Genomic DNA, 15190 nt, shown 5'->3' on the forward strand with positions numbered 1-15190 from the left:
CCAGTTTCAAGTGGAGGAGGCCCAACAACGGGGCTGGGGGTGTCGGAAAGAGCCCACCTTTCCACTCCCAATGGCACCGGATAGGACTCGAACCTATACACTCCAGCACCTAACCGGAGCGCAAGGCGGAAACTCTACCACTGTACCACGGGAACCTCCCCCACCCCACCCTTTTTTACTTCTATTTTCCTTGATGCCTCCTCGTGGTCTCAAACCTACTACTACTACTACTAATAATAATAATAGTGGTAATGGTTTGAGAATGAAAGAATCTCAATATCCAACGAATGTCTTTAATCTTCTATGACAAGACAGGATCGCCTCATAAAGACATGCTACTCACCAAGGTTTATTTATTGTCCACATTATAACAAGCAACAGAAATAGTCCTCTTCTATTCAGTCTACTACACCTAGAGAGGGGTCATGCAACAACATTATGCATGATCTCTCTCTCTCTCTCTCCTTACACACACACACATACATACATACACACACACACACACACACACACACACACACACACATTAGATGTATTTAGACTAACCTAAAATGACTAGAGCATAGTGACCAACCACTCAGATGACAAACAATATTTATTAATGGGTTCATAAGTTTGGAAATCTTAAAATATGCAACATGACAACATATACAACAACATACTGAGTAGCATAACGAATCAGTTCTGCGCACACACACACACACACACACTTCATAAAAAAGAAAGCTAATGGTATACATCACAGTGCCTCTTTGGTGTAGCTATTATCATGCCTTTATAGCTAAGAGTCTGTAGGCCTAAGTTTGATCCCAACCAGGGCAGTCAATACCCAGCCTACCTTTTGGGCTGGTCAATAAATAGGTACTTGGGGAATGTAATTATTAGTAGCCCTATCTCACCCTTGCCCTGTGTCCTGGGTAATGGTTCCTTGCCCCACACAGGCTCTAGGGTTACTGAGACTCACAGCTTGGCCTACATCCCCAACTTAACCTTTCCCATCATGCAGCAGACACCAGAACACTATGAGCCAACAAGAAACACTTGGGATCTCTTGTATATACCTTGTGCACTCAAGCAGCTTCCCTCACCATACACCAAGGTCACCACACGCACATACACATACACAATATTACGGAAACGTTAATCAGTTGTCTCTCTCTCTCATAAGTAATACAAAATCCACAGCCAGGAGTGGTATGATTCCTGTAACGTGTCCCCTACGCATACACCAATGAGGTCCCCCCCCCCCCCCACACACACACACACAACACTATGGAAATGTTACCAAATGGCCTCACTCTCCCATAAGTAATAAGTCCACAGCCAGGAATCCCTCTGGGCCGGGAGTCACATCAGCCTTGGCGTCACCAGGCTTGAGCATTTTGCAAGGTTGCCATGAGATTGCAATTCTTGCATTGCTTTGTCAGTGGTTAATTCAGTTTTGGCAAGTATCTCTACAAATGACTGGTATAAAAATGCTAAAAAGACTTCAGGCTACACTGTACAAGGATGGCAGTGCTGTGTTGGCAGTGAAAGGTGAGTTGATTAAACCTAGTTATCACAACAGGATCAAAATGTATGTACGTAGTATCCCATTTCATGATATATATTAAATGCTGAAGCTCACAGTTGAAGGCATTATGTTGAGCCGGGACTGCACCAGTTTTATTCTGCGGAGCGATTCTATCGGTGCCTCAGAACACTTTACTTCCACACAGTGATACCGCTCGAGTGCTGCTTTGTGGTGCCATTCCTTGAAGCTGCCATTTGCTCTATTATGGCCTGAAGCACACCACATTATTGAGGTTGTGTATCTCCTCCTAAGTGTCTGTCTTATAGCAGTCCCTCAGCTTTTCATATGAGCATGGACAGTGTTATTGGATCACTGTTTTCTTCTTCCAAGCAGCCTTGCAAGACCATGATATATACTGTTCAGTGTCTGACACACCTCATGGTCAGTAGAAATATATGTGGCTGTTCAGTATTATGCCAGACTCTTACCTTTGTCTTTTGAGATCAGCCAGAGCATGTTGGTGCCATGCATTAGCCTGAGATTTATTCTTCTCTTCTAAAACTGTTCAAGTTGACAAGTGCGCATTGTGATCAATACATTGCTAATGTGATTTTTCTATTTGACTAAATTCCTACAGCTATGATGGCATTTCTTGTGATGTCTACCCTCAGGAGTAGATCACCATAACAAATCTCCATCAGTACCTTATCAAACATGTGAGGCAGTGGGGGAAGGATCAGTGTATTGACCAATGATGTGACTCTCCAGCTTCTGTGTCCCTTGAATCTCCACAGGATTGTGTGGTTGCTGTGAACATCACAGTGTTGCTTAACTGGATAAATTAGTCTGAAAATTGTCACGATGGAGACAAAGAATGTTTTAAACAGATGCATAGCCTCATTGAAGGGTCATTATATGAGCTCACTGGGTGTAAATTATATACTTTTTCTGATAATATATAGATTTCTTCACCTTTTGCCAGCAAAATGAAAGAAATCATAAGGTTGGTTGCTGAGTAACAGGCAAATAAAAATGACAAACTTTGAGAGGCTCTTGGCTGCACTATTCTGGCCCTGCCATGATGCCTTCCCCCACTGCACCACTGTTCCCTGTGTGCTGCACCCCAGACAACTATCAGTTACCTCTTTCTCTCACTTGAAGTTTCACTATTCATTACTACACTAGAGTTGTTTGACATTGTAAAACGTTAATTACTGCAATACTAAAGAGTTTATTTCAACTTACTTTCTGGAAGATCACACACCAATTCCCTTCATCATAAAAAGACTTAGTAATTCTTACATTGAGTTGACTGCACAGTAGCTCCAGCTCTCCCTGCTTGAAGACATGATAGTATCTGTGGAAGACTTGATCAGCTCTGTTCTCAGCACAGGCAGCTTTTTTCCTGGATTTGGAGTGACAGTTATCGCAGCGCACGTTCTCCTGTGCTGCCAGAACGCCACAATTGCTTGTTATCTGCAGTGTGTCTACGCCCGGGTCACAGGTGTCTTGAGCCTTTTTGTTTCTGCAGCTGTGACTCACACCACAGCCTCGGTCACACCTCCTTCTCTCACACTTTGCCTCATACTTCCTGGGAGGCTTCAGCTTCCAGGGCACCAGCATGTCTTGCTGCACAAACTCTGTGCGGTTCACGTGGACAGGGAGGGAGGCAGCGCCCGTTTTGCCCGCATCAGCTCTGTCTTGAGGCTTGTTGGAGGACATACTTTCCTCATTGTTATCATCCTTGGCAATGTCTTCCTTGTTTTGCTTGAGGTAGGTTGACTTCTTGTCCCCATGCCGCTGCTCCATGGCCCACACGTAGATCAGGCCGCGGCCCCCGACACTCAGAACACGCACCATCTCCCTCACAGCTGCCAGGCGCCGGCCCTGAGGGCAACACTCTCAACACATGTCTCCAGACAGATGGTTACATTTGTCAAGGCCACAGAGTGCACAAGTATTGGCAAGTGAGTTTTAAATGATTATCTAAAATATTGAATTCTTACCTCAGTTGCCAGGTGATGAATGACGGCGATGCACACGACGGCATCAAATATTGAGTCACGGTACGGCAAGTGCAAGCAGTTACACGTCAAGACTTCAAAACCCCGCCCATTGCAGATCTTCATCAGCTCAAAGCTCGTATCACAACCAGCCTGGAGGGACAAGACAGATACAGGAACTTTACATGCATACAGGAATTGTTAAACTCTAAAATGAAAATATTCACAACATAAAATAACTGTAGACTTAGGTTGCAGAGGACACAGTTGACTGATAACCATAATGCTTCCTCCTTCTCTCACATTGCATGGCCACAAACTGAAGGTGAGAGAAGTGACAAAGCATGAAGTGTGACCTTTCTACAGTCTTACCTGGAACACCTGCTTGTTGTGGCCCATGTACTTGCCATTGCCACACCCAACATCCAGCAGCATGGACCCCAGAGGCAGCGACAATACAAACTGCAAAGATACAACACATGGATATACATTCCAAAGTGACTTCAATATCTCTATGTGTATATAAGAAAGTCATCGCAATCATCAATGTACTCTTTCTCTGGTTCTTTTCCTACACCCTAGTCATCAGTATTCTTTCTCTGGCTCTGTTCCTACAACTCAAACAGGTCATCATTATATTTTCTCTGCCCCTGTTTCTATAATTCACTCTAGTCATCCATGTATTCTTTCTCTGGCCCTGTTCCTATAATCTACTCCAGTCATCAGTATTCCTTCTCTGGCTCTGTTCCTACAATTCAAACTAGTCATTGATATATTTTCTCTGCCTCTGTTCCTATAATCCACCCTATATTCTTTCTCTGGCTCTGTTCCTACACTTTACACTAGTCATCCATGTAGGCTTCCTCTGGCTTTCTTCCTCACCTCCAGCACCTGCGGCCAAGGCTTGTGGCGCGTGACGCTGAAGTGCTCCGCTATCTGGTCATACACCTCCAAGACGTGTTCCTTTTCCAGGCGTGCGGCAGACCTGTCAGTGGGTGCCTCGCCAGGGGTAGTGGGGCAGCCCTTGCTCTCTCCCTTACTGCAGCCTGGCAAAAAGAAGACTCATATTGCCAAACGTTTCAGGCTCTTGTCAGTGATTAATTCAATTTTGGCAAGTATTTCTACAAATGACTGGTATAAAAATGCTAAAAAGACTGTAGGCTACACTGTACATAGCTGGGCAGGATAACAGAAAACCTTATTCCCGATAACCAATAACTGATAATGAAAAACCTTAACGGCGATAACCGATATTCGTTAACTAGAGACAAAAATATAGGCGATAACCGATAACCGATACCTGATATAAATCCACAATTCCGATACTAGCTAGCGATAAGTCCGATAGGCGAAAACGATACTATATTGATATTTCAGATAGAACAACATTGATGAATTCAAATTTTCATTATCTGTATTTTAGGAAACTTACAAAACCTTAAAACCACACGTTGACACGCATATATGGACATTAATACTAGAAATGTTTGAACTGGTGTGTTATTTGGCGTCCCCACCGTCAAAATTGTTTACAAACATTGGTCTCAGTGAACGGTGCATGCTCAGACCAGCAAGCGTGAACCTGTACAGTCTCACAAAGCTTTTAAACCGTAATTAAGAGTTGGTGGAAGGCTGAATCAGACATATAGTACAACTATCACATCCTCGCTGTTTCTAGGACGACACTCTGTACGAGTTGTATTTATATGTACAGAGTGTCGTTCTATAAACAGCGAGGATGGTGGTACTGTATGTTTGATTCAGCTTTCCAGCAACTCTTAATGTGTTAAAAAAGCATTGTGAGACTGTACAGGTCTACACTTAATGGTCTGAGCATGCGCAGTTCACGAGAGACCAGTGTTTGTACACAAGCTTTTGACGATGGGACACCATATAACACAACAGCGGGTGCCTTCAATACCATGACATGCTCACAAACGAATATGGAATATCAAATTTGAGGCAGTGAATAATCATTTTTGATGCAAAGTTAAATGATTTTTCTCTATGATATATTGAATTTTGAGTAGCATAAAAAAAATAACCTAGTATTTTAATTTTCATGACCTAAGTATGAAATCTCATCACCGAAGATATTTCATACCCCGAAGTTTTTTCATACAACACCGGGCCACGCATGCGCAGTAGGGAGACAACATTTTTTTCCTGAGAGGCGGAAAAAAAGTAGCGATTATCGCTAGTTTGGTTACAAAAGTAACGAAGATACTGAAATATATTTAAATAAGTAGCAGATGGTCGATAATCCGATTTTGTTATCAGCGATAAAGTATCGCGATAACTTATCGCGATAACGCCCAGCTATGACACTGTAAAGGATGGCAGTGCTATGTTGGCAGTGAAAGGTGACTTGACTAAACCTAGTTATCACAACAGAATCAAAATGTATGTACGTAGTATCCTATTTCATGATATATGTTAAATGCTGAAGCTCACACAGAGAAGATAGTCTGGTTGTCAAGAGTGTTTTTCCCAATCACATCACAGAAGCCTTCCAAAACTACTGCTTTCTCTTTTCGTTCTTTCTTTTTTTTTTTTTTTTACAATAGAGGAAACAGTTCAAGGGAAAAAAAAAAAAAAAGGAAACTAATGAAAAAAAATATATATATAAAAAAAAAAGCCTGCTGCTCACTGCTCCTACGAAAGTCAAGAGGAGTGGCCGAAAAATAGGTCAGTTTCGGGAGGAGAGGTGTCAAGGTCAAGGTACTGGGGTCAAGAAACCAACAACACGCACCAAACTCACTCTTCTGTTTCTTGCTGTAAGAGTCGCAGATGTTGGCGTTGTTGCACGTACACTCCCCCTGCCGGATCTTCCTGAAGGTGAAGGAGATGCGTTCCCGGCGTGGCAGCAGCTGGAGCCCCGTGGCGCTGTTCCTGCTGGCCACGACGTCTGTCATGCGCGGACAGATGCCATGCGACCACTCATACCTTGGTGGATAAAATAGTGAAGGTAGAAATTATGAGTCATGCCTCACCCTTGTTGTTGCACCTAAGTTTATGAATAGACCACCTAATGTGTGATTTGAATATCTGAATATCCTACAAAAAATTTCGCTAGACGCTTCTCCAACAAAAGAAAAATAACGCGAGGTCAATTTCTAAGTAAATCCTGCACTGAAACAAGCACTTAAAGGATGACAAAGGCACAGGAGGATGTTCATTTGAGCATGTATATATGAGGCATTTAGCGTAACAGGGGCGACCAGATCAATGAAGGCAGCATATTCTGTTTTTGGCGGCATCTGGTAACTGAAATCTTACTGCATAATGTGGGGAGGCAAGTTAAGGTAAAAACGACCTTATAGTGGGTGATTCAAAGGCCTATATTTGCGTGATCTTATTGTCAAACTCGGCTGGAGTGGAACGTGTAGCTTGGCTTCACTTTAACCCCTTGACTGCAGATTTCCTACAAGAAGACATCACCAAGCTACAGGAATGGAACAAAAAGTGGCGGCTACAATTCATTGAAGGAAAATGTAAAGTCATGCACCTTGGGAGGGGATATCCAGCATACCAATACCAAATGGGAAAAAATCCACTATCCACCACAGAAGCAGAGAAAGACCTCGGAGTATAAGTTACCAGGGCCCATATACATAAATCTTGTTACCACTAGCAAACAGCTGTTAAGACTAACATATTCCTGTTAGCCGTAACATTTTTCTGTTAAGCACTAACAGATATTCACAAAGCTTGTTAAGGCCTTAACAGCACTGTTAGGGTAACAGAGGCAGGGAGCACTTTTACCGCTTAGCAAACAGCTGTTAGCAGGATGGCTTATGTTCTTATTGTAACTCCTCCTTATTTGTTGACCATTTTTCTGAATTCAAAAAGCATTTTAATCAGGAAAGATAGGAAATTAAGGCTTGTGCGGATACATAGATGTGTTTGTTGGATTTACGAAGAAAATTATGATATAGTTCCTCGTGGATAGATACAATATGTTAGTGAATGCTAAAACATTTCCCGTTTTCTACTGTAGCAGCGCGAGAGAAAGGTGAAGTTTCATGAGACAAAAGAATACCTAAGATAAAAACAAGTTGAAAACATCTATTGCAGCCAGTAATTCCACGGAAACTCATGACAGGACTCGGGTGGCGAACATGTTTTTTTTTTTTATTAATATTGACATTGAAATCAACAGATTAATGCATATAAACACTTGAGATTGTTGAGAGTATAGTACAGTTGATGCCCCTGAGCCGAAACTTAACAAACAGCTGTTTGCTAGCTAACAGTTGCCAAGTTCTGCTTTGTGTATACCTGTTGGCGTTTTACTGTTAACTAGCAGAAATTGTTAAGGCTAACAGAAAAGCTTTATTTATACCGGCCCAGGCAACCAGTGAAAGGCAAATCCGTGTTAATCGCAGCGGATGGATTAAAACACAATATGCTCAAAACTATAAAAACAGCAAGTGGCACGTCTTATACTACACGCCTCATATGCCCCACTATAGTATTTTGAAACGGCAATCGATTCTCACCGTGCCGGGCCAGTCATAACACAGAGTGACCTCGAGGGAAGGTACACCACATAATGAGGCGGCTTGTCTTTGCTTCCCTCGCCGTTTCCGTTGCCTCCACTGCCACCAATGTACCGGAAGTCCATGTTGACGCCGCCGCCCAGACTGAGAGAGAGCAGCTCGTCCGTGAAGGAGCTGTGGGTGTCAACGTGGGGGGGGATGCCTGCCAGGGGGTGGGAGTACTGAATTAGTCTCGGGATGCTTATATGTTGTAGAGCTATGGTAAATTTTATTTCGTCACCCTCATAAAATAATTGCCTAAGTCAGTTTTCAGCGATTTTCAGGTTTTTGTCTACATCAATTTTCCAACATGTGATGCCCATTTTTGTACAGTTGTCTTTGTCATTCAGGGTTTGACTGTTCTAGAATCGACCTTTTCATTTCTGCCTAGATCTTTAGCCAAATGAGATAATGACATTTTTTTCTGATTTCCTGTAAAGTAGAAAAAAATAACTTTGGCGGTTTGTTTACGAAGGTGATGATTTATTAATTTTTTAACAGCAAGAAAGGCAGCTCAGGGGCAAAACAAACAACAAGAAAAAACACTAGGCACTGCTCTGATATGAAAGAAAAAACAAGTGGCCAGAAGAGAGGTCAATTTCAGAGGAAGAAGTGTCTTGATACTCTCCATAGTTAGTGATGTTGAGAGGAAATAGGAAAAATAAACTAATCATATTATCCATCATCTCTCATGTAATGTTGATTTTCACTGAATATCTATCAACAAAATTTAGTTACCATGGAAGTGACATTCCTGTGCTGTTATGCAATATTTCCTTCTAAATGGATTGGTAGTATTTATTAATCAACCCTCCATGAGACAAAGGCACCAATAATTAGCAACCCTTTCATGCGACTGTTTAGTGTTTGAGAAGTTTCACTATTATAAAGCGCTATTATAAAGAGCTATTACAAAGAGTTATTATACAGAGCCCTTCCTCTCCTTACCCTGGCCGGGCAGGTATCTGTTGATGGTGAGCTGGTCGGGTACGGACGGCATGCAGCCACGCTCCACAATCCTCCACAGCAGGTAGTCAATGGCCGGGGGCAGCCCCTGGGCCAGCGGCCGCCCCTTGTCCACGCGGTTGGTGCTGTACTGGAACTCGTACCCAAAGTGACGAACCTGACGGTGCTTCATGACGCTCCCTTGAGGCGGGTGGGAAGGTATGCCTTAGATGTGTGATCAAAGTTACCAGATGTTACTTCAATGCATATAATGACCGGACCCCAAACAACTGCCCCATGAGATGGAGAAAGGGAGGGCTCATGCCTACCTTGAGCTGTACAAGAGGGTGTGGCTCCCCAGTCCACCAAGTTCATCAGCTGTAGCTCCTCCTTTGGGGAGACGAAGTCCTCTATTACAGACAGGCCCGGCGGGAACCTGAACTTGATGGGTGATGGGTCCAGAGGTACTGTTGGGGAACAATAGGAGCTTAGCCCTTGTCTCTGACCAAAGCAAGGCAGCTCTGGAAGGTTAGTAAGAGAACTCTACAGTACAGTATTCTTTATAAGGGTTCTGCCCAAAGCAAGACAGTTCTGGAAGGTTAGTAAGAGAACTCTACAGCACAGTAATCTTTATATGTTCTAGCATTTTAATTTGATTTGTCTTGTTATAAAGCAAACAGCTTCATGTGGTGCCTTGAGTGCCTGGGCAAGAAAATGTGCTAGTGTTACTTTTCAGCTCCTGTGTGCATGTGGTATTGGTCCTCACCTTTGTCCACATAAGCCATGTACACGGGGGAGGTGGAGCCACGCACAGCCAGATGGCCATGAGCTGCCACTATCACTGTCCTGGCCTGCTCAGGGGTGGTGAAGGAGGCAAAGCTGTACTGCTTCCCTGGCAGCAGCGTGAGGGCCTCCAGGCCGCACCCAACAGACGTGATCAGCTCCACCAAGGAAGATTCATCTGCATTTGTGGTCAGTCCTGCATTGCCTATGAAGATGTGCTGGAAGAGGGACATGGGGAGGCAATGAATGAGTGAGCAAGACTGATGGCAACCTATGTAACATCCTTCCTCATGGGGTGATGAAACCATAGTGTTGAAGAGACATCGAGATTAAAGGAAGTAGAAGCAAATACATTTCCTTGGTGCATTAATGACCAAATATAATATATATATATATATATATATATATATATATATATATATATATATATATATATATATATATATATATATATATATATATATATATATATATATATATATAATGATTGCACCTCTGACATATAAGCCATTCTTCCACTATCTGGCTAAGTTTTGGATGGGTTAAAAAAAAGCTTACTGGTATGAGTGACCAACCTACATCTCCAACAGATATCTATAGGTCTTAAATCAGAAAATTCATGAGTGCTTCCTTACTAATGAAACTGTCAATACAACAAAGTGAGGTCATTTTTTGTTGATTCATACCATATGGGGCTGGCTATCATGTGTATGAAGATACCTAAACTTAACCTAACCTAACAAAACCTAAACGGTTACTATAGGTCTTGACTCAGAAAATTCATATATGTTTCATTAATAATGAGACTTTCTATACAACAAAGTGAGGTTATCCTTTCTTGATTTATACCATAAGGTGCTGGTTATCATGTGTTTTAAGATACACTAAACTTAACCTAACCAAACCTCAAATAGTTACTATAGGTCTTGACTCAGATAATTCATTTTTACTTCCTTACTAATGAGACTTTCTATACAACTAAGTGAGGTCATTCTTTGTTAATTTATACCATAAGGTGCTGGCTATGTGTTTTAACCTAACCCAAGTTCAATATGCGCGCATCAACCATTAATAATGCTAACACCTGGACACGTATGCCTGCAATGCAAAAACTCTTTCCTATCGACTAGGGTGCAGACATACTCCCATCCTGCTGTGACCTGAGCTCTCCCTCACCTTGGTTGGGTGCTCTGAAGTGTAGATATCTGGGAGGTCCCTCTGGAGGATAGCGATACATCTTGTTATTTTCTTCTTTACCTTGTTCCAGTCCCGTCTGCAGCCCTCCATCCTCAGAAACCATGCAAACAAAAATCTTTTCTGGACTGAAAAAGAACAACTGGAATATTGTATTACAATGAACTCTCTTTCCAAAACCATCCTAAACTGACCTAACAAAACACAAAACAGCTACCGGTACTATAGGTCTTGACTCAGAAAATTCATATATGCTTGCTTACTAATGAGACTTCCTATACAACAAAGTGAGGTCATTCTTTCTTGATTTATACCATAAGGTGCTGGCTATTATGTGTTTGAAGATACCCTAAACTTAACCTAACAAAACATCAAACAGTTACTATAGGTCCTGACTCAGAAAATTCATACATGCATCCTTACTAATGAGACTTCCTATAAAACAAAGTGAGGTCATTCTTTGTTGATTTATACCATAAGGTGCTGGCTATCAGTATCATGTTTGAAGATACCCTAAACTTACCCTAACCTAAGTTCAATATGTAATTTGCAGGTCATGTGTTGAAGTTGGATATACATTATGCAATACGTACATCCTTCATCATAATTAGGCTGATCCTTCTTGGTATCCTAATCAGCATATGCAAGGGTGCCAAAAGACATATAAGTTGTTGGCTATATACTTCTCACCCTAGTGGTCAATCAAATTTCGAGGATAGCAACCAGAAATCTGTCTCTTGGGTCGATGTTTTTGGTATGGTACAGCAAAGAAAGATTCACACAACAAAGAAATATCTATCCATCTGTCCATCCTGATACCACCCATTCCTTAAAACTCCTTTGCTATATTCCAGGATAACGTTCTCAGTAAACAATGAACCAGGCCACTTATTCTTTTTGTTTGAGCAGAGCTTAGCAGGCTCTTTTGTTGTTTCTTTGTCACATAAAAACTGACAGAATTAAAAAAATTTATGCCATTGAGCAAGTGAAGTTACAAATATTTATTATAAGCAAAAGCAGAATTATTGGGGTACACTGGGGTATCAGAAGAAGCAGAAGCAGAATTATTGAGGTACATTGGGGTATTGGAAGAAGCAGAAGCAGAATTACTGGGGTACATTAGGGTATCACAAGAAGCAGGGCCCGAATTCACAAAGGCTTAGTTCATAGTTTTGGGCCCATAGTGCGTAGTTTTGAGAACACTGAGATTCACAAAGCTCGCGTGGTAATAACTACCAACTAATCGATGACGTCACGGGTTAGCGCGCGGATTTACAAAGCTTTACTGTGCTCTGTGTGACGCTAAATATGTTGTTAATTAACTACTGCTTCGGGGGTGTAGTAAACGCTAACAATATTATCATATTTACGTATAAATGCTTATAAATCGCGTTTTTCAACTTGAAATATAACTTTGCGAGTAGAGGAAGCCCATTTCTTTATAAAATGATGAGATATACACCCTTAGAGAGGTATATGATAAGTGTGGGCGGTATGGCAACACCGACGCACAGCCAGGGGATTGCCAGACCTCCCTCCTCCTTCATCTTCCTACCTCCTCATCCATTCATCCATCCATCTCTAGATTTGTCCCTCCGTGGAAGGACCATGGACCTTTGTCGGGTGACAGCTGGCCCGTGAGTTGGGCTGCAGATATGGCAAAGACAGTATTAATTTTCCCTCGTTTCTTCCTTCCATCTTTTGTTCCTGTCTGCCTCGATATCTGTCCCATATTTCTATTTGTTTTCTTCCTGCCTCAATCTCCTCCATATCTTCTTTTTCTTCATCTTAAGCATGTTCATAGGTAACAAGACATCGAACAGCAAAGTTACCTAGACGTAAATGTGCAGCAAACAACGAAATAATTAAATTCGTAGATTACGATTTAGTACAGTTTGCCTTAAAAGGAAGAAAAATGGGAAAAGAGAATGGGTTTCTTGAACCAGCAGCTGGAGGGGGCTCCCTAGGATTGGCTGACGGTTCTGTAAACGTGCTTGCAATTCGCTGCAAGGCCAATGATGTCATCAACCAATCAGCGGCCTCACTGACTTAGCGCGCCTCTAACTACCATCTAAGGTTTGCTTCGTGAATCTGACGCTAACGTCGGTCACTAAATCAATAGTGCGTAGTTATGTTAGTTCGTAGTTAGTGAGTATGTTTGTGAATTCCGCCCCAGAAGCAGAATTATTGTGGTACATTGGGGTATCCGAAGAAACAGAAGCAGAATTACTGGGGTACATTGGTTAATTGTCCTTGAGCTGTCTGCCTTGCTGTAATATAAAGAAAACAAAGTGATCAAGGCTGAGGGTGTCCTAAATTTGTGTCTGAAGAAAGAGATGGTTAGGTTTAGCAGCAAAGGGGTTGATAAAATTACACGCTTGCTAAGTCTTCACCAGGGACCAGGCTCTTCTTTAGAACCACTTATAATAGGTGCGGTAGGTTATATTTACAGAACAGCAGAAATGAAGATATATTAGAACCTTACTATGTGCATAGCCTGTAAGGTCATGGGGTACATATCATACATGAAATATTAAAAAAGGGTATCCATGGTGATTCAGACATAGGAATTACACTGAGTACACATGTTAACTTCAGCCTCTCGTATTGTCTCCCTAATAAATTATCTTCCTTGTATTTAGTGTAAAAGACATTCCAGCAAAAATTAAAGGGTATGTTTCAAAGCTAATAACAAAGAAACCAACCAACTTGACAACGATATTTCCCCCTAAAGCTGCTAATATGATCAAGAAACTACTCCTGTTAAACTCTAGCGAACACAACCGCCGGGACAAAGGCGTGGGGCTGCTTTATAGAGAAAATACTTACGTCCAACACTCAGCTGCTGTCCTCCCTCCGTCTGATCTTGATCTTGATGTCACAGGTGGCGTGAGATTTCTCCCCAGCCCTGACAGGCCTTTGTATCGGCAGCTCCTGCGAAGGAAAGCAAAACATAATTATACAGAAGGTCGGTGTTCAACTACTCGGGGCAAGATATCATTGCCTAGATTTTGCACGCCACATGCTCTCCAAGAACTTTTTCACTGTCTCAATCACTCGTCCATTCGTCTCTCCATCCACTCCACTCGATCCCTTCCAGTCCTCCCATTCACTTCACGTCCCATCTCACTCAGAAACACCTGCATCGATCATCTTCGTTCTCTTTCCACAACATGCTTTACAGTCTCATCCACACACGTGTCACACATCTGGCACACTTTGCTGCGGGATTCAGACCATGTTCCTTGCATTCACATTCAGACATTGCGCTCCACGAAAGAGATCACCTCCCAGGCTTCCCTCATACCACACGTACCTTTGCCTCACACTTTGGGGCCTCTTTCTCCCTGTTTCAGTCTAGGATTTCCTTTCTTTCCATTTCATTCTTCCACCTGTTCAGTCCCTCATCTTTTACTCACACACACACACACACACACACATATATATATATATATATATATATATATATATATATATATATATATATATATATATATATATATATATATATATATATATATATATATATTATACATTCCTCCACTTTCTTACATCCCACTCAAACCCCTCTCCATTTATGTTTGTTATTTTCCATTCAAACACATTCTGCCTATCTAAATGGGTCGATACATCCACCTACTTAGCAAAATATTCCTGTTTATCATTTGCCCACATTTATTCGCCCATTTGCCATCTCTTATACATTCCATAAGTATAGCATACCTTTCATGCTATCTTAAATTGCAGATATCCTCCATTCTCTCAAGTCTCACTTTAAATTATATCTCAAGGTTAACTGCCTTCACTAGTCTTTCCCTAATTTCAATTCAATTAATTTCACTAACCGTACATATCTTCCCTTCATAAACAAGTAATAACAATAATTATAAGTATTACGTAATCATATATCCTCCCCACAGCACACAGCAGTTGAGTTTCGGGTTCTGTATAAAGCCACGAAGAATATGAGTGAAGTTAGAGAGCGAAAATGAAGATACAAGTGGATGCTGCTCCGTGTTTTATCTCTCCCTGTCCCACCTAGCGCAGTACGGTACAGTGTCTTCTATGGATGTACGTAGCCTACAGAGTGAAGGAATGAAGTCGTATTGAAAGAAGAGGGGAAATGAAGAGAAAAGATGTATTGCAACCTAATGTTACATTTCCCTAGCTGTCCCACACAGCACAGTGCGCTACAGCTTCAATTCAGTGGA

The 15190-nt window shown here is 41.8% G+C and overlaps 1 protein-coding gene across 3 annotated transcripts; it reads right to left on the reverse strand.

Moving 5' to 3' along the window:
• Nucleotides 1-277: 277 nt before the first annotated feature.
• Nucleotides 278-13949, reverse strand: LOC126990994 (alkylated DNA repair protein alkB homolog 8-like). Of its 3 annotated transcripts, none has more exons than XM_050849643.1 (11): nt 13809-13949; nt 10962-11107; nt 9769-10003; nt 9332-9469; nt 9006-9203; nt 8019-8220; nt 6278-6462; nt 4399-4562; nt 3889-3978; nt 3520-3669; nt 278-3400 (listed from the first exon to the last, which is right to left on the reverse strand). In XM_050849643.1, exons 2-11 carry the CDS (start codon nt 11070-11072, stop codon nt 2750-2752), a joined length of 2124 nt encoding a protein of 707 aa, XP_050705600.1. In that variant the 5' UTR covers nt 11073-11107; nt 13809-13949; the 3' UTR covers nt 278-2749. The 3 variants fall into 3 exon arrangements, with proteins under 3 accessions (XP_050705600.1, XP_050705598.1, XP_050705599.1); XM_050849641.1 differs by having other exon boundaries at nt 6269-6462; XM_050849642.1 differs by having other exon boundaries at nt 6269-6462; nt 10962-11121; nt 13809-13891.
• Between the last annotated feature and the right edge of the window lie 1241 nt (nt 13950-15190).

The sequence above is a fragment of the Eriocheir sinensis genome, unplaced genomic scaffold, assembly GCF_024679095.1.
Source record: "Eriocheir sinensis breed Jianghai 21 unplaced genomic scaffold, ASM2467909v1 Scaffold23, whole genome shotgun sequence".
In the NCBI taxonomy this organism is placed as follows: Eukaryota; Metazoa; Arthropoda; class Malacostraca; order Decapoda; family Varunidae; genus Eriocheir; species Eriocheir sinensis.

Bases quoted from the DNA above. Each gene is read 5' to 3' on its own strand.
- LOC126990994 (XM_050849641.1), bottom strand. From the start codon at position 11,072: ATGGAGGGCTGCAGACGGGACTGGAACAAGGTAAAGAAGAAAATAACA. The intron at 9,470-9,768 runs GTGAGGACCAAT...GTTCCCCAACAG, and splicing joins CATGGCTTATGTGGACAAAG to TACCTCTGGACCCATCACCC. The intron at 3,670-3,888 runs GTAAGACTGTAG...TTGTCCCTCCAG, and splicing joins ACAACAAGCAGGTGTTCCAG to GCTGGTTGTGATACGAGCTT.